At 42.8% G+C, this 19415-nt stretch overlaps 1 protein-coding gene across 5 annotated transcripts in view; it reads left to right on the forward strand.

The window, feature by feature from the left end:
* The window catches only part of RBM33 (RNA binding motif protein 33), a 141085-nt gene that overhangs the window by 84569 nt on the left and 37101 nt on the right, over positions 1-19415 (forward strand). For all 5 annotated transcript variants that reach the window (XM_038559809.1, XM_038559810.1, XM_038559811.1 and 2 more), the window contains 3 exons: positions 15920-16052; positions 16692-17035; positions 18297-18581. In XM_038559809.1, coding sequence (XP_038415737.1) covers positions 15920-16052; positions 16692-17035; positions 18297-18581 — 762 coding nt within the window. The remainder of the gene's footprint in view (positions 1-15919; positions 16053-16691; positions 17036-18296; positions 18582-19415) is intronic.

The following is a 19415-nucleotide window of genomic DNA, read 5'->3' on the forward strand; positions in this document are numbered from 1 at the left end:
ACTGGAGGATAAGAAGATAATAAGAGGAAATTTCTTTTCTAAATAAAGGTTTATTTATTTGAGAGAGAGCATGAGTGAGGGGAGGGGCAAAGGAAGAGAGTGGGGGAGAGAGAAGCACACTCGCCACTGAGTGCAGAGCCCAACACAGGGCTTAATTGCATGACCTCTGCCAAAATCCAGAGTCGGATGCATAACCCACTCAGCTACTCAGGGGCCTATCAAAGAATATTTTTTTGAGAAATTGAACTTACTTTTTTAAAAAAGATTTTCTGTTTATGTGATCTCTACACAGAATGTGGGGCTTGAACCTACAGCCCTGAGCCCTGAGAGTAGGAGTCACAGAGCCTGTCAGGTGCCATGAAATTGGACTTTTTTATTTTTTTATTTTTAAAGATTTTATTTACTTATTCATGAGTTAGAGAGAGGCAGAGGGAGTAGCAGGCTCCATGCAGGGAGCCTCATGTGAGACTCGATCCCGGGTCTCCAGGATCACACCCTGGGCTGAAGGCAGCACTAAACCGCTGAGCCACCCGGGCTGCCCAAAATTAGACTTATTTTTAAGTTATACAGTACTCTGGGGACAATAAATACTGTTGAGCTGCTTTTGGAAAACTTTCTGCAAGGTGTGATGTTTTGTTATAGTTTTTGAGATGGGTGGTATGTAGGGGTGACAGGAAATCGTTGGGCTACACAGTAGTTATGTGTGTGATGCAATAGACATCTTCAGAGATGAAGAGAGACTCTTCAGCTCACTTTATCGGTGGTTAACGTGTGTTGTACCTTTCCGTAAGCCCCAAATACCAGATCTTAGCTGAAGTTATAGAGTACGTGTGGTCTTGAAAGTGCAGTACTCTACCTATTTCTGTAATTGATCTTCCTTAGAGCAGGTAATTAGATGTGGAATCTATTTTTTACAAATGCACAAGAGGTGGGGTGCCTGGCTGGCTGTTGGTGGAGTGTGTGACTCTTGATGTAAGGGTTGTGAGTTGGAGCCTCACACTGCATGTAGAGATGGCTTAAAAATACATATTTTAAAAAACATACAAGAGGTAGTATATTTTAAAAAGTCCATTAAAATATTGTTAAGGGGGCAGCCCTGGTGGTGCAGCGGTTTAGCGCCGCCTACAGCCCAGGGCGTGATCCTGGAGATTTAGGATGGAGTCCCACGTCGGGCTCCCTGCATGGAGCCTGCTTCTCCCTCTGCCTGTGTCTCTGCCTCTCTCTCTCTCGCTCTGTGTCTCTCATGAATAAATAAAATAAAATATTGTTAAGGGAGGCCAACTGTGGGCCACTTCCTGTTATTTTACATATACCAGATCTTTTTTGAATAAAATTGCTTTTTTCCCCTTTTCTACTAGATTAAACTTGGTGTCGGTATAAATACAGTTTTGTGAATGTGTGTTACTCTTTCATGCCAGTGCTTCTGCCTAATGCTAGTCCCAGACCATAAAACAGACCAGCATATTTCAGCAAAGCCAGTTTTGACCAGTGTAAAATTTTAAAAATAGTGTGGGCAGTATTGCTGTATTTCAACAGAACCTCTTAGAGATTTCTTACTGATGGCAGTTTGCCCCGGGGACAGTCTGTTACTTTTGCTAAACTAAATTTTGCTTTGTAAGATGATCCCCACCCCCGCCACCCCTGCCCCTCAACTAATAAAATGTTCACGTTAGGAAGCCTGACTTCAGAATTATCATGGAGCCTCTTGGAATCGGTAGACTTCTTGGTGCACGGACAGATGTGATTTACACTGATCTGTTGAGCACAGTGAAGGCCACTGTAATCTTGTAGCAAGATCACTGTGTTAATTTGCTGTCATTTATTCAGCCACTGTTTATCTGCACTTGCTGTGCACAAGGCCCAGGGCTGGGCCAGCTCTACTGGGCACAGGATGAGTAGGACTCTGTACGGAAATTCATCTGCACACATGGGTCAGGTCTTTCTAAAACATGAGTGAGCTTGTGAAGCCATCAGCAAGACCACCACCTATCCTAGGAACGGGGACTTCGTAAAGCAGCTTATTAGGTTGGGGAAAGATAAGATTGCAGGGAACTTCACTTTGCTCACTAGGTTTCTGTAATTCACATCTGTGTGCCTACAAGTCTCCTGATTCAGACTCCATGATGAATCCTATATAAATGAGTACTGTGGAGGAAAGGGTATATAATTTAGTTTTTTGCTTGTTGTTTTCAATGGTCCATATGTGAATTTGCTCTGGAGAATTATATCACACTCACTTAACTGTACAAGAATTCAGCTCTACTCATCTGACTGAAGAGTAAAAAGGCAGAATAAGTACCACTCGATTTCCAAATTTCAAAGGAATTTGTATCCAGTTGGTATTATTGCTACAGTATTCCTGTTCTTCCCCCAGTTTTACATTCTGAAAAGTCCATTTTGTTTGACAATTTTATGAAAATTTGAGAAGTTCTTATTTTAGAACTAATATTAGATGGTAATGCCTCCCAAGTTTTTAATTAAAAATCAGAGGACTCTAGGCAATCTAATACTAAATCTGTTTTTCATAGAATTATTTAAGATTTTTTTTTAAAGATTTTATTTATTCATGAGAGACACACAGAGGCAGAGACAGGCAGAGGGAGAAGCAGGCTCACTGTGGGGAGCCCAATGAGGGACTCGATCCCAGAACCCTGGATCATGACTTGAGCTGAAAGCAGACGCTCAACCTCTGAGCCACCCAGGTGCCCCTATTAAGATTGTTTTTTAAAATTCAAATCTTAGGCCAAAATATGGTATTCTATGCCGTGTGTGATAAAGTAAGCAAAATATTATTTTTATTTTCTGTTGGCAAATTTTACGGAGAGAATTGAATAAACAGGTTTTAAAACAAATATTTGAATGTCAAAGTAATGAATATCATAAGAAAAGCATCCTTATGTTTGATGTTGGAAGATACTGCTTTAGCTCTTGGCATCGGGCTGCAGCTTCTGTGCCTCTGTCAGCCTCTGTGTCTGGGTGGGCAGTCCCCCTGCCTTTCTGGCTCCCTCACTTCTGGAATTCATTGAAGTGCTCTGTAATTTAGGTTTGCATCTGAGGATTAGATCCACATATTTCATTTTTGCTAAGGATACAGCTCTTAGTGATGCACTTTAAAACATTTCTGGTCACAAACTTTAATTCCCAGGCTGTTTTATTTTTTTCAAATCAGCGTTATGAACCTTTCTTCGAAATATAAATAGATTTCAATTGACAGTGTTACCAGAGAATGAATTCTTTTCATACTCCTTTTTATATTGCAATTCTACTCTGCCAAATGTAAACTATGGCTCTGCTCTCTGAACAGTGAACCCCGTGGGAGCCGATGGGCTCAGGAAGTTACAGGTGCCCTCCCTGTGTGCTCCGTCCAGTCTCACCATCTACGGCCTGCCATCTCTCATGATCTCATGAAGCATTTCCACTCCTGTTGAGACCTTTGGATGTAGTTCACAGAACAGTTGTGGTTTTCTTTGTTGTTTTGTTTTTGTGGGGGAGTGGGCTTGGGAGGCTCCTTTACCTTTCTGCAAGTGACTTGCTGTCTTTGTGTCTGTCTGAATTCTGTTTTCATTTCCAAATACTCTTTGTTTTACATGTTGTCTGATAGCTTTCCCTTTTTCCCCACAAAAGCTGTCCCTGATGTTTTTGTCACTGATGTAAAGTTTGAAGTCTTGTCTTTATCTGTAACTATATTTTCCAGTTATGTATTTATCCTCAAAGAGGTGTTAGTTTTTTTTTTTTTTTAAAGTTTGTTCACTTAAAGTAACACTGAAATGTTGGTTAATATTTTTAAAGTGTTGCTTTGAGATTTTGTTAAACTAATTTGTTTCAGGTGTCAGTGCAATTGCTGTTTTTAAGCATATGGGTAAATCCTAAGTAACTCATGTTGTAAAGATTCTTGACGTGTAGGGTACTTTAAAACGTGCTCAGTCATTGATTTTGAATTGGTGTATTGGATAAATGCTGGTATTTCAGGGTAGCCAGTTAAGTGCCAAGTACTTTGGCTGCTGAGTAATTTTTCAGTGATTTTTGTTGAAATTAAAAGTAAAAATTACATTTAAAAAGACTACTAAGAAGTTTAATCTTCTTAGCAATTACCTTATTATTTAGGTTGACCCAATAAAATTTCCATTTGTGTGTACTGTGTAGTTACAGTACCTCACAGGTAGGTCTGAGTCAATTCTTTTCCCATGGAACGGGTACATGGTATCAGGTGGTGGTGATTGACACATCCTGGATGTGTTTTATATGGCATTTCATGCAAATCATGTTTGATGAGACTGCTGCCTGAAATTCCATTTCTTTCTGATTAGAGCTCTTGCAGATGTGAATCTAGACTTTATTCCAGTCTTTCTTTTGAACCTCTGTTTTTACAACTTGCTGCAATGCCTTGTAATTATTAGCACTTAGGATCGGGAAGGAATGATGGGCATTTTCTCTTATCAGATCTATGAGTAGTAGCAGGCGAGTGTGGGATGAGAGCCTTCCAGCTGTCAAACATTGTCAGGCTTGCAGGGAGAGAATGCAGTTTAAAATGCAGGTGACATAATGCCCAACATCCTCCATTTGCCAGTGGGTTTCTGATTAATCATGATTACCATATATTATCATACCATCAAATTTAATCATATCAGTGAATTCCCATCTGCAGCAGTAACGGGAACAGCTAAACACTATGGTAACAGCTATTAAGTATGGTGGTTATGAGATTCAGCACCCTGTTGACTTGACTTGCCGTCCTGCCAGCATACATTGTGTGTGCTGGGTAGAGATCAGCTACCAGCTGTGGATGGTGGGCACCCACACAGATAACTCTGAGCCCTGGGAGTACTTATGAAATCATATGAAGTAGGTTTCTTGTATAGTAAGTGAGCCAGTAGGCCACATTATAAAAGGTACCTTCTAAAAATGTGTGCTAAACTGTCATGTTGAGTCTTTGGCTCAGTGAAACTGTTATGTTGAAATGAAAACCTTTCATGCATCTTTTCCTAAATAGTGACTAAAACTCTTGAGTGCAGTTTGCCCCTCTGTAATGTAATAATCCAGCCAATGCAGTGTTGACGATAATACAGATTTTCAAACTCTCAGAACCTCCTGTATATGCCAAGAAAATCTTTATGGACTGTTTTTACTGATGTGTCCTGCAAAGCACACCAGTTTTTATCTTACATACTTATTTTCTTTGGAGTCTCTGAAGACCTGTATATTTCTGTTAAAATGAATTTTTAAGATAAATTTTGAAAGAGGCCCTATTTTTTTTATAAAGGACAGGAAAGCACTTCTCCCAAAAGATTAGAAACTTAAAAAATCTTTTTACAGTTTAGTCCTTGTGATGTGTAAGCCTGTGAAACTATACAAGGGCGCATAGTTGTATAATCAACACAATTGCAATGTTGTGAACAGTCCTGTCTCCCAAGGGGCTTCCTCGGGCTGCCCTTCTATGGGCACTCTTCTCCCCACCCCATCCCTTGGTAGTGGTAATCAAGTCCTGAGTGGACTCCTCTGGCATGTTTGGTTTGGGTCTGGCTTCTTTCCCTTGGCACAATGCTCCCGAGAGCCTTTCATCCATTTGTTGGACCTGTACAGGTTTTTCCTCTTTTAGTTGGTATGTTATTACTCTATCGTATGGATGTACCATAGTCTGTTTATCCATTCACCATTTGGATGTTTGGATTATTTCTTCTTTGGCTCTTATAAATAAAAGTGTGCATCATTTTCTGTGTGAATGTGGTTGTCAGTGAATAGCTGGGAATGGAGATTGTGGGTCATGCAGTGGTTATATTCACAGATGAGAATTTTTAAACAGACTGTGCTCTCGAGTAGAGCTGCTGCTGCACTGCTTTGAATCTTGTCCTTTTTGAGTGAGGAGATACATGTGCTTTTGAAGATCATTGTGAAATGAAATAATTACTGAGTGCTCACTGTGTCCCAGAGTTTGTTCAGAGCTTGTGATCAACAGCCATGTGAAGGTCACAGTTTCTTCAGTTTACAGATGGGGAAACTGAGTCTTGGAAAGATTCAGTGGCTCAGGTTCACGTGACTGGGTGCTGGAGGTGGGGTTGCAGCAAGGGCAGTCTGGGGCGCTTAGTCTTGGTGTCCCTCTCCTTCTCTCAAAATATTAACACGCACATCAGTAAAACTGGCAAGTGCATTCTAACAGTACTGAAGATTGCAGCTGTCACTGAGTGCTCACATACACGGGCTTGCTCTGGGAAGGCCAGACTGTGCGTGGCTGGGATTGTTTGGGGAGGGGAATGGGAGGGGTGAGGTGCAGGGATCAAGGGCTTTTCATTTTATGAAGATAGTGTTTAGTATGTTCAAGAAAAGCAGTGTTTTGTACTGAGTTAAAGATGTTATAATGTGTACTATACGCTCTGGTTTCACTCCTTGAGCCAATTATATAATCTTCCTAATATTTAAGTCCATGTGGGGTCTGCCCCCCGCTCTGTACCCTCCACGGGCTAAGCACCAGAGTATGTGCTTCATCAAAATGTTTAGAAAGCATCTCTCAATACAGAAGTACCTTTTAGGGAATAAATGTAGGTATTAAGGCATAATCTGAAAGAAAAAAGATCTATGAAAATACTGAAATAAGAGGATTAATGCTGTGATAGAAGGGTATAATTTTAATTATGTCATGGGTCACTAGTGGTCTTTATTCTTCGCATTTAACCCACATTTAATCAGAATTAACTGAGAGGCGTTTGTGTCTGTTGGTCTCTTCTATAGTTCTTTGCATTTTAAGTGAGATTAGTAAATGAAAACATGCTGTAAAGGGAGGTTGTAATTCATTGAAAGATTCATGAAGTTTCAGTGACATTGTTAAGGTATTTAATTAGTCTTATTAAAATATACCAAGTGACCCTGTTAGGGAAGCTGATAAATCCTACAGTAGCTGTTAGAGCCTCTTTATTCTCCGCATTATACGATTAACTTTGGGCTAAGCAATTTATGCAGTATGCTCATCTTTTTTTTTTTTTTTTTTTTTTTTGTGGTTGAAGTTGTCATTTCTTCCTGAGTAGGATTAATGCAGATAATATCATGTAATTAACAAGAGATGCAGAACAAGTAAGAGTACAGTTTGTGTAAGAATTATATGAAAGAATGATAAGTTTTTACCTTAGACTCTTAAAGGGTTATAAAGAAAAGCAAAATAGAGCAATTAATCAAAAGGATTAAGGTAGCCTTTTCTTTCAAAATGCAGAAGAATAAGTACCGAAAGTTCTGTTAAGTGAGTATTCACAGCTCGCTAACAGTCTTAAAATAATTCTGCATTTGGTAGAGGGAATTGATAATTTATTATCTTTTATACCCGTGAAATGATAGAAGTTCTTAAACGTATCCTCACGTTGGGAGAGACTCCGCGGTGCTTAGTGGCAGACTGGAACCATGGCTTATTCAGCATTACTTGAAGACATATTGGTCATAGCAGAAGCAAGGTGTGACAGCAGAAAGAACACTTCATAAAGCAAGAATCCAAAAAACGGATGTCTGTGTCCTGAGTCATGTGTGGACAGTGTAACTTGGACTGATCCACTTTTAACTCTAAACCTGAATTTCTTCATCCCTTAAAGGAAAAGTTGTTCTGCCTCTTTCTTGACACCATGTTTGTGAAAGATACAGAGTTGTGCTTGTTTTGCTCAGGCTGTAAATCAGCCTGCTTGTGACAGAAAACCCAGTTAAAAGTGACCTGCACCAAGTGTCTTATTTTTTCCTAAAAACAAGAAAGATCTGGCTTGGGATAGCAGTTCTGTGATGTGACAGGCACCCATATACTTTTCTACCCAAATTCCAGGCCAAAAGAGGAGGAAGGTTGGGGACAAAAGGTGCATGCGAGCTGAGGCAGCCCTTAGGAGCCTCCCTAGAGCCTCCAGCCCACAATGCCATCTGCATCTTGTGAGCAGAACCCGGGCACAGGGCCTTCTTGTGCTGCCCTTGTGTTACTTGGGAAGAAGTGAGAATTTATACAGGGTAAGCAGTTAGCAGTCTTTTCCACGTAACTAAGACCTAACAGCCAAAACTGAATTTATGTAAATACAGAAAAAGAAAATGATGTGTGTGTTCAAAATGAAATAGAGACCAGTGAGGAAACGGGCACTGTGAACTTCATGGTGCCTCCTGGTTAGTAAATTTCTATTTCAAAAGGCAGTACTGATGATAGTCAATAAGAAGCTCTTAGGATCTTAAAGCTTAAAAGTTTTAAAATTCATTAAGTGTTCAAATTCTCAGGTTCTGTTATCCACTGAGGCAGATGGAGGCAACAAGGGGCCTGCGTGTGTCTTCCCCAGGTCGTTTCTCCCGTGTCCACTGTGGTCTGATATCTCCAGAGAAGTAACCTTTGCTACTCTACTTCATTTTGTGTATCACCCATTGACTTTTTCTGAATAATATCTTGTGTTGTCTGCCCCCCACTCTTTAATCTTCCTACTCCCTGGCCCTTATGCAGGCATTGGGCATCTTGGAAATGGGCTTCTTTCTGGTGAATTTGATGCAGGTACCAGTAAAACTCTCTTCCCCAGTGCCAGCGTTGTTGGGCCGGTGTCCTACCTGCTGCTTGCTGCCCTCCACTTGACTGGTGTCAGCCTGTGGTTTCAAGGTTAACACCAACAAAGCCCCTTTTTTTCCATTTTTAATTCTATTGGACAAACTACCAAAGCCAGAAATTTCCTTGTTGACTCAACTTGAGTCAGCCCCTTTCTTTTAAATTATAGATAACATCTCTGGTTCTGCCTCCTTTATCAGTTTCTCATAGGTTGATCAGATAAGAACTGCTAATTTCTCTTGCTATTCAGGCCAGTCGTGGAATTTTCATGGCTGTCTGACCATAGACTTGATTTAGTATTTATTGATATTCTTGACTCTGCAGTATTCACATACTGTCACAGAATTAACATGTACATATGTGATAATGAAACAGTGAGACAGAACATGGAATAAGTGCTCATAACAAGCACAGTGGGTGAGTGTGTGTGCCATGGAGATAGCTGGCCCGGGAGCAAGTCCAGGCTCTGCCACACTCTAGCCCAGTAATCGGTGTGAGATATTTAAATGCTCAGAAGATTCTGTGAGCAGAAAATTCCTACCTCATAGGGCGTTCTAAGGATTGAAGGAGATAGCAGAGGAACCCCCTGCAGAGTTAGCTAGCAGCAGCAGTAGGGTGGGCTGCAGCTTTGGGTCAGCAGGAGCAGAGCCCAAGATGGGTATTTGGGGGCACAGGATTAGGGAAAGGTGCTGGGGATGCAAGATGGGAAGAGGGTGGAACTGGGCTATGATGTAGTTTCAGGTCAAAGTCTCTGGCCCTGACCTGATTCTCAGGGGGTAGGGGTGGGGTGCGGGCTCTGTGGAATATATGCCCTTCCTCAGAGTTGTCCACCCCAAGGCAGTGGGCGAGGCACCAGGTCAGGCAGGCCTTGGAGGAGCAGCATTGGCAACAGCTGGGGCATGCGGCACTTGCACGTAAAGGGGAACTGGCCATGGCCCCAGAGTGTCTAGCACAGGAGGACCAGCTGGAGTAGAGGGACTGACAGAAGCCTTGAGCCCTCAGTGGCTCAGTGCCGCAGAGTTGTACTTCTCACTCATTTTGCCCTCTGGGCCCCACAGACCTCTGTGCTTACTTGTCTGGTGGGGAAAGGGTGAGGGTCACTCCTGGGAGTTTGTAGCTGGCCAGGTCTGGGATTGGCCAGCATCACTTCTGCTTATGTGCTGTTGGCTGAACTGTGGTCACTCGGCCAGCAACATTGCCTTGCAGGACCAGCTAGGAAATGTAGCCTGGTTGCAGGAAGATGTGGGCACAGACGCAGTGAGCATCAGGGGTCTGTGTCCTCATTGGGTAGGAAAGTGGCTAATTTTTATTTATAGCCAAAAAGCAACATAAATATGGATTTACATTTCATGAGCATCCACAGTCCTACAACATTAATGAGATAATTACTTTTTCTTATCTTTGAACTTGCACAGATTGGGATAAGGTATATCCAGATTTGCCTCAGTTCTAAAAAATGACATTTGTTTTTATATTATATACTTTTTTGGCTTATGCTGTTTATATTTTATAAATGACTTTGTATTTTATGTATTTAATCTATATTTATCATGCTGTTAGGATAGTATGATCAAGTTTGCCATTATGCAGACTTGCTCCTACCATGTTTTACTTTTTCTTGAGCATTTTCTGGCTTAAGGAGTATAGTTCTAACTTGATCGAATTTACTTTTAGGATTGACCCTGTGAAAATGCTGTGTTATCATATGTGTGGTGCACGATTATTGCTGAATTCTACCATTTGAGTAAAATGAGCGTGTGTGTGTGTGTGTGTGTGTGTGTGTGTCCCCATTTTACTTTGGTTCTTCTCTGGTTTCTGAGTGTCCTGCATCTTATAGTTGTACGATTGTTAAGTTCAGTCTACAGCCCAGAAGAAAACTGGCCTGGGCTGTGCTCCTTATTAGCAGTGTTGGAAAGGTATCCTACAGATCATCTATCTAATTTTCATTCTTCATTTCTTTTTTCTTTTTTTCCCCCCTTTCTTTTAAGATTTATTTATTTATTAGAGAGGCAGAGGAAGAAGCAGGCTCCTTTGGGGGAGTCCGATGTGGGACTTGATCCCAGGACCCTGGGATTACAGCCTGAGCCGAAGGCAGATGCTCAACTACTGAGGCACCCAGGTGCCCCTCATTCTTCATTTTCTATTCTCTAAAATTAGGGGGATGGTTGCAGGGTGGAGAAGAGTCCGTATTCATATCACTTTCCCTCTAATTATTTTACATCATGACAGTGCAAGTTAAAATGATTTCTATCCTAGAGTTAAGTCAGGTAACTAGATTCTGTTGATGTTGGCTTCTCTTTGGTTCTGGTGCACTATGTTCTGAGTCTGCGCAGCCCAAGAACCTGCAGTCCTTATTGCCCAGTGTCCAGGATGGTCCATTCCAGCCTCCCTTAACATCCTTCCTAGAGCACTTAGCCATCTACTGTCTGTGCTTTGTGGGCAGCCAGGGTTTAGCTCAGCATAGTATTTATATTGGAATATGGGGTTGGGATTTCCTTGCTATTAGAAATAAGCAGTTTATTCATTTATTAAATATTTGTAAATATCTGCATATCACGCCCTGTGAAGAGCATGAAAATATATTGGTGAATAAAACAGACCATGGTGTCACCCCTCACGGACCTGTCAGTTGAAGGGGAGAGAGGAGTGGGAGTGGATTTGCAACAAGGGGTGGAATTGCAAGATGTTTGGATGCCTCATCTGTGAAGGCCTCCTTCTGTGACTCAGGAGTGAGAATGCAGGAAGGGGGTCTGTACTGATCCGTCTTGCAGTGTATAAGGAGACATGTCACTTGTCAGTAGCTCTGTGTTAGGTTTACAGTATGGAATGCTGTCTACAAAAAATGTCATGTACAAATGACACTAATGGCAAACACTGTGAACTTTTGTTATTTGCCAGGTACTGTTGTAAGTATTTTGAATGTGTTCTTTCATCTTCTCCCATGAGAAACAGGTACCGTCAGTATCCCTACCTTTTACAGATGAGAACATGGAGGCCCAGAGGGGTCGGTCACGTGCTTGGGGCTGTGCTAGGTGAAGGGAGGGCTGGCACTGCCTTCCGCTCGCTCGCTCGCTCAGCCTTTGCCTAGCCAGTGCCTTTCGGAGAGAGGACCAGCTGGAAGACTAAAGTTCCGGCAAAATATGACTGATGAAGAAAGGATTAGGGGGCTTTTGTTCCATGTTGCTAACATTTGAGTGCTTATGTCTATATGCAGTTAGACCGCATGTAGATAATTAGTAAAAGGAGAGAAGGTCTGGGAAGAGATGAAAATCACAATACTAGAATTCTAAAGGGAATTTATGATCCCAGTATATTTTCAGTTTAATACAAAAACTGTCTTTAGAAGTTATGAATATTTAAAATAATCTCCCAGGAATGTACCTAGTTCTCTGGCAGCGTGGAATTTTTATTGAAAACTAACCACATCAGTTTTTCTTTGAGTTCGTTCTTGTAATTCAGCAACTGCTTCTTTCTAGAAATGGGTGAAGGGGGTTGAGAATACTTCCCCTGATCTCGACCTATGGCAAAGTCAAAATCAAACTTTAGCAGACCTTCTACTCATAATGGAAGGGAAGCTGGTCTACTTTTCCAGTTACATTTTGCCTTATCTATAATGAGAAAACCTATCTTTGGGAGGACTTGAAATTAACTCTGTAATGGAAAGAGAACACGAAGGCTGCAAAGAGCCCTGTTGTAGCAGCCCCGTGACCAGCCTGCTGGGGCTTCAATGGCAGGGGAGGGTCGGGGGCAGTAAAATGCACTCGTTGCATGGATTGCTTGTGACAGATTTCAGAAGAAAACCGAGTATTCTCCAGTTCTCATAAGCCCCGTGTGTAAGCCCCGTGTGGTGGGAGCCTGGTAAGAAAGCTGGCAGGAAGCATCGGGCCTTCACATACCAAATCGTGCAGAAAGCTGTGGTTTTTAGTCACTACAGAAAAGTCAGGAGCCTCTTTCCAAAGCTTCTCACTTCTTGTACTTGGAAGTGGAGTAGGGACGGGAGGTGACAGCCACTACTGGTCCTGGCCTCCGTGCAGCCCCATGGAGGAGTGCCAGGTCCAGAGGCAGTTCCCTGGAGCTGACTTGTGCCTCCGATCCGAGGCACGGGTGACATGGACAGAGAAGCTGCACAGACTGGATCCTGCCCCCCTCCCCAGGCAAGGAGTGCAAGCGGGGCTTGCCAGGGATGGGGGAGAGAGTGATGTTGTGGAGCGGCTGGGACATTTTGCTTTCCCTTTTGTTGGAATGCACGAGACTGTTGTAGGTTCCTAAGAGCTCACGCTGAGTGCTGCCACTTTCAGAAGAGGGGTTAAGGGCTCAGTGGAAATAACCCTAGCAGCCTCCCCTCTCTCTCAGGAGGGACGTTTTATTCTGTCCATCCTCCTTTCTGACACAGTCTCCCCTTGTCCGTGCTTTTCTGCTTAGAATCTCCAGCTGACAAACTCAGGGGAGAGTTTGTCATCAAATCAGCAGTGTGATACTTTGAACCCCAGTTATAATTTAGCACCCTGTCCCTATTTTTTTAATGAAAAATCTGACCAAATGTAATAATAGAGTGAAAATGAGCAGCAAGGTAGAATGTGGTGTGTCGATGGAGGGGAATGAAAGCAGGTAGGACAATGGGATGCAAGGCGCTGCAGGGGGACAGGACCAGGAGTCCTGGCAGCCCAGAGCGGGAAGCACTGGGTGGGAGAGGAACAGTAGAGGGTCAGCGTTGTGACGGTGGAGGGGCCAGGAGATGCTCAGAGATGGCTGAGTACCCTGGGCCACAGGAGCACCTGAGCAGGAACAGGTGAGAAGCCACCGAGGGACACAGATGTGATAGGCCACCTGAAATTAAATCCAGCTTCATCCAGCAGCCCTCAGTGGTGTGTAGACGAGAGGGATGTGTGGGCAAGTCTCCTGAAATTGTGAGTTGGCAAGACGGGGAGCTGGCAAGAGAGTCAAGTAGGACAGGAGAAAATGGAGCATCTGTACCGAGGACTTACAGAAGCCCTTCTCTGTAGAGATTTTGTATTTTGACTGAGATGGGGCATAGAGTGAGCATTTTCCACAGGGAAGAATGAGTTAGGAAATATAGAAATTTGTATATGACGTGATGGTTTCCAGAATTCACAATTCTGAGTTGGCTGTAGGCTGTCGTTTTCATAATTAAGTCAAGAGAAAATCTGGTTTTTAAGATCCCCAAATTTATTATTTTGTTAAGATTTTATATCATATGGGTTGAAACTCCCTGCTTCATTTTCATGTCATGAATAAAATGAACCCTTTGGGAGCTTTTAACTTGTTTTTTCTTTATTATTGAAACCAGGGTGCCTGGTTGGCTCAGTAGATTGGCAAATTATTCAATATCCTGAGTTTCCATTTTCTGGGCTGTGAAATGGGATTCTTGCTCTTGCTGTGCTGCGCATTCATGAACTCCAGGGGTCAGAGCTCTGCACAGAGCTTGGTGTGTAGTATGTGAGCCATGGGTAACAAAGGTGGCCATTGTACCCAGGGACTCATGGGTCTAGGGGCCACAGTGCCCGCTGGTCCTTATTCCTGAAGTGGGTGCTCAAACAGTATCAATACTCGACTGGCTCATGTTGGCTTTGTCAGCATTGTTTATTTAAATCTTGGGCAAATCACTGCATTCCTTAGTCATCGTATAGTAGGGATTGTATCCGGAGCATTGGCTCACATATGTAGAGGCTAAGCATCTCTGGAAAGTAGAAGAGGTGTCTCCTGCTGTGGTTGCCAAAAACTGGACCTTAGCCTTGGTTCAGGCCCTGCCCTGGGCTTTGGCTCAGGTCTCTGGCCTCCTGACCTGGTTTCCCATGGGCTGCAAGACAAGCCAGAGAAGGACACCTGGGTTGCTCAGCGGTTCGGCATCTGCCTTTGGCTCAGGGAGTGATTCTGGAGTCCCGGGATCAAATCCCATATTAGGTTCCTTGCATGAAACCTGCTTCTCCCTCTGCCTATGTCTTTGCCTCTCATGAATAAGTAAATAAAATCTTAAAAAAGAAAAAAAAAAAAACCCAAAAACGACCAGCCAAAGAAGCAAGAGAATTGGCATTGAATCCAACCAGGTAACCTACCCAGGTAGTTCCAGACTCAGCACTTCACCAGGCCATTTCCTGAGTCGTCTTCTCCAGGCCTATCCCATTGCAGCCCCATGCCCAGCACACAGGCAGATCCACAGATTTCCTTACAGGTCACTCCCACACTAGCCCAGGTTTTATGACTTGATTTTTAAGCTTGTTTTGTGATTCTCAGAACATGGACAGGCCAGACCCAGTGTTCCCAAAAGTTGGCTTGGATCTCAAGGTTCTCCAGGACAGTTCCCTTGGACTCTCCCAGTAGCAGTAGTCCGCTTGCTGATGGGCCACTTCTGCACCCAGTGGGCTTTTCTGGAGGTTTTCATGGGTGCTATTCCATTTACTGTGCATTGTTACAGTGCCACAGGTAGAACAGGCTTTTAAAAAGAGAAGAAAAGTAAACGTAGTTTGCAAAAACATTTTCAGTGTTGTAAGATGTCACATTTAGAGTAACTAAGTATATTAGTAATAAAGTGGCAGAAAAGGAGTTAGAATTTCAAGTTTATTGAGAAAGTGTGATTTTTTAAAAGTTGAGAAATACTGAGTTTTAAAGAAGATGTTTTTAAATGAATGTTATTTTGGTATCTGTATAATTAATTCTTTCTGGAGAAGTGAAAAAAATGGTGAGGCTTTCTTTAAATGCCTCACTGAAAAACAAAAGGCAAATGCAATGTGTTTAAAGATCTTTATGAATCCTTAAAAGGCCAACTGAAAAATGACTTAATTTTGTCTCTAAATAGAGTTTTATTGGAAGAATTAATCTGTAAGAGTTCAAAATGTCTTATCCAGTAAAATCTGACTAAAACATTTCTTTTGTAGCAGTATGGTCTCTTAAGCATTTCACATTGTCCTGTTTTGTCAGAGCTTACTGATGTTTATGGTACACATTCAATTTCTTTTTCTTCTTTAAGAAATAAAGCAGCTTCATAGCTGAAGCTAATGGTTGTGTTAAAAAGCAAATTATAGCATGTTGGAGAAGATCAGTGCCAGGGACACTGAATGTAGACATTTAGCCTCTTGGATTAATGGGCAAGAAGGGTCAGTAAGTGCATGGATTTCAGTAAGCTTAAAAATAATGTCATCTTGTGCTGTAGTGATAGGAGAACATGGAATTACTGTTGCCATGCTGCATTTGGATGTTTGATTATGGCAAGATCACTTACTTTGTAACAACCTCTAATTATATTGGTGAGGGGAGGGGCCAAGGGAGACAGTTACTGATGTTTTCAGGTGGGAACCATATATGTATCCACTTCTGGAAAAAGCAGACTTTTTCTGCCTCTCATCCTGTTTTCTGGTTGTTCTGCAGGGCCCTCCAGAGTTCCCGCAGCATACACCTGGGCCTGTCCCCAGTAATTTCAGCCAGCCCCCACGACTCCCTCTCCAGGACCAGTGGAGAGCCCCACCCCCGCCACAGGAGCGAGACCCTTTCTTTTTAGGAGGTAAAGGACCTTGCAGACTCATGGAGCAAAGTCATATTGGGTGATGTGCCTAGAGATGTTCATTTTTATTTTATTTTATTTTATTTTATTTTATTTTATTTTATTTTATTTTATTTTATTTATTTTATTATTTTACTTTATTTTTTAATATTTTATTTATTCATGAGACAGAAGCAGAGACAGAAGCACAAGGAGATGCAGGCTCCCTGCAGGGAGCCTGATGCAGGGCTCGATCCCAAGACCCTGGGTATTATGACCTGAGCTAAAGGCAGACGCTCAACCACTGAGCCACCCAGGCTCCTGACACATTGATGTTTTAAACAGGATTGAGCTTCTAATAGGAGATTTTTGTTAAGAGTGCCAGATTTTTGTACTGGAGCACTTCTTTCATTTCAGTGCTAAAATTGGACATTGTTGGTGCCTGCAATGTGAGAATCTCATACAATTTGTGAGGCAGTCTCCATAGAAAATGAGTAATGAAGCAATCTAGAAATAAGTTGTAAAATGTAGCATTCTTTTCAAACATTCACATCCTGTCCACCACTTGTAACTTGTTTTCCCAGTAGGATGATACATAAAACTGCTCTTGTGTGACGGGTGTGTTGTGTACAATAGAGGCTCATGTGGCCTATCTCTCAGTTTCAGGTGAACCGAGGTTCCCAAGCCATCTCTTTCTAGAACAGAGAAGCCCCCCTCCGCCGCCACCACCCCCCACACTTCTTAGCAGCACCCACCCAGTGCCCACTCCTAGTCCCTTACCGTTCACTCAGCCTGGACCAGCATTTAATCAGCAGGGACAGCAGCCTGTGTTCCCCAGGGAGAGGCCCGTCAGGCCCACCCTCCAGCCGCCGGGTCCAGTGGGGATCCTGCACTTCAGCCAGCCTGGCTCAGCGGCCACGCGGCCTTTCATCCCTCCTCGGCAGCCCTTCCTGCCTGGCCCGGGCCAGCCCTTTCTGCCCACGCATGCACAGCCTAACCTGCAGGTATGTATCTTGGCAGGCTCCATGGAGGAGGGTTGCTCCTGGAGCTCTGGTTCTTTGTTTCATAAGATGAAGTTTCTTCTTTCCCTTAGAGTCTTCTAAACTGTAGAGATTAAAGAATAAGGGTTTAATTTTAAATATACTACTTACTAAAGACAACTTTGTTGATAATACTATTTTTCTCCCTTCAAAGAAGAAATGGAAAAAGTGATTGTCATTTTTTGGGGAAATGAAAAAAATTTTCAGATTTTTTAAAGGTGATACTGCTAATAAAGGTAGGACGTGTTTTGATAATACGTTGCATATCATTGCAAGATTCCTGAAAGGTTTACCAGTGGAAATAGAAGTTTTTTTGTTGGATTATGTTCCTGTAAAATGTAGCTGCAGATAGGTTCTTTGCGTGGGAGAACTGTGTTGCCATTCCTCTGTTATTTGAAAGATTTGAGTGCCCTCTGCTTTAGGTTGTGTTTCATGGGGGGACTTGGAGCGTCTATGAGATTGTTCTTGCTCTGTGTGATTCTGCTCAGATGTAAGCTTACTATAAAATACAGAATGATGGGATACTTGAATTAACTATTTAGAAACCTGTAGACTATTGAAAGTTAAAAAAAAGAAAAATTATTATTTTGGGTGTTAAAGTAGGATAAAATGTTCCTTCATTTTTCTTTTTTTAAAAATGATGACAAATATATCTTCGTTGCAGAATTATTCAAGTGTAGGTAAGTATTTAAAAAGGAAGTTAAGAAATCCCATCATCTGGGAGTGGTCATCGGCAACATTTGGATCCTTGTGCTTTCCTGTGCCCTGAGCACCCTGGGCACCCTGCTCTTGTGCGAGTTAACACAGGGTCAGGATCTCCTGTTCCTCAGTTACCTTCCGCCGCATTATGGGAGAAATGCTGCACACTTTTACGTTTTATGGCAGCCGCCATTCTTTGGACACGTTTGTTGGTTTCAGTTCTTCGGTATCCCAGCCAAAGATGCAGGCAACATCCCTGACATTGTGTTGGTTTGCATCCTTAGTCATTTACTAGAACAAGTTCCTGGAATTTGGGGATTAAGAGGATGTAGAGCAAATATAAAGTGTATGAAAACAGCTTTGGCTTTTTATTGCATTAAAGATCATACTACCTCTGTCAACCAATGTAAAGTGAAATTCTAGTGCCCCTGTGTGGTTCTGGTGTTTGGCTTTCAAGGGGATGGCTGAATGGGAGCATCACTAGTACCTACATTCACAAACTGTTTCTCTCTCCTTGGCATGGAAGGGGCCCCTGCATCCTCCACTGCCTCCTCCGCACCAGCCACAGCCACAGCCACAGCAGCAGCCTCCCCTGCAGCCACAGCACCAGCCCCCGCTGCAGCCACCCCCACAGCACCAGCCACCTCCACAGCCGCCACACCAGCCACAGCACCACCACCACCTGTCTGTGCCGCCCCCACCACTCATGCCCATGTCGTCGCAGCCGCAGTTCAGGCCTCATGTTCAGGCGGCCCAGCCTCCACCCAGCAGTGGCCGGATGCAGTGCCCCCAGCGCCAGGGGCTGAGGCATGTGAGTGTCCCTCGGTATTTGATGTCTCCGTGGGTGGGGGGTGGGGGAGGCCCTCCACTCCTGATTGAAGTACTGAAACGTGTGTATGTTTAAAAAAATGGTGAGGAAATATATTTTCTTGACAACAGAGATTAGTACGTCCCATTTGTGCCTGAAACACTGCATTGACACCTTCTTACTTTATCTTACACATACATATCTAGATATTCTCACCGCGATAGATGGTATTATTTGTGGACACATTATTTGAGCAAATATTTGCCAGTAGCTTCCTGTTTGATGGCTGGATTGTCTGAATCTCCTTGGGCTCTGAATAAATCAGTAAAGGAATTCAGGAAGAATTGATTGACCAGCCTCTGTTGCTAGAAGCCATTCCAGTTCCTGGGAATGCAGCAGTGAACACAGGAGACCAATTTCCTGCCTTCAGCAAGCCTATATTTAATGGTGGGAGATGAACAGTACGTTTAGTTGTGAGGGTACAGGCTCATCTTGCATCGAAGGAAACGAGGAAATGTGCATTGCTTCACAAACACAAGACATTACTGTTGCCTTGTCGTCCATTAAATAACTCCATAAGGAGGCTGATATTCTGCTTGGCCAAGGTGAATTAGTTGGGTTTTCCCTTTAGTACAGAGTCCCTTTGACCTGGAGCTTCAGGCATATAACTTAGCTGCTTTTAATTTCAATTTTTCTCATACCAGCCTCTCTTTCTTTCTTAAAGTAACATTGAGACTAACATGATATAAGAATGGAGGAGGGACTTACGGATAGGTGCATTGTAACTTAGGCTTCACTTTCTTTGAATAGTGGTGGACTGCACCCCCTGCCTTGCAC

This window comes from Canis lupus, chromosome 16 (genome assembly GCF_011100685.1).
Source record: "Canis lupus familiaris isolate Mischka breed German Shepherd chromosome 16, alternate assembly UU_Cfam_GSD_1.0, whole genome shotgun sequence".
NCBI lineage: Eukaryota > Metazoa > Chordata > Mammalia > Carnivora > Canidae > Canis > Canis lupus.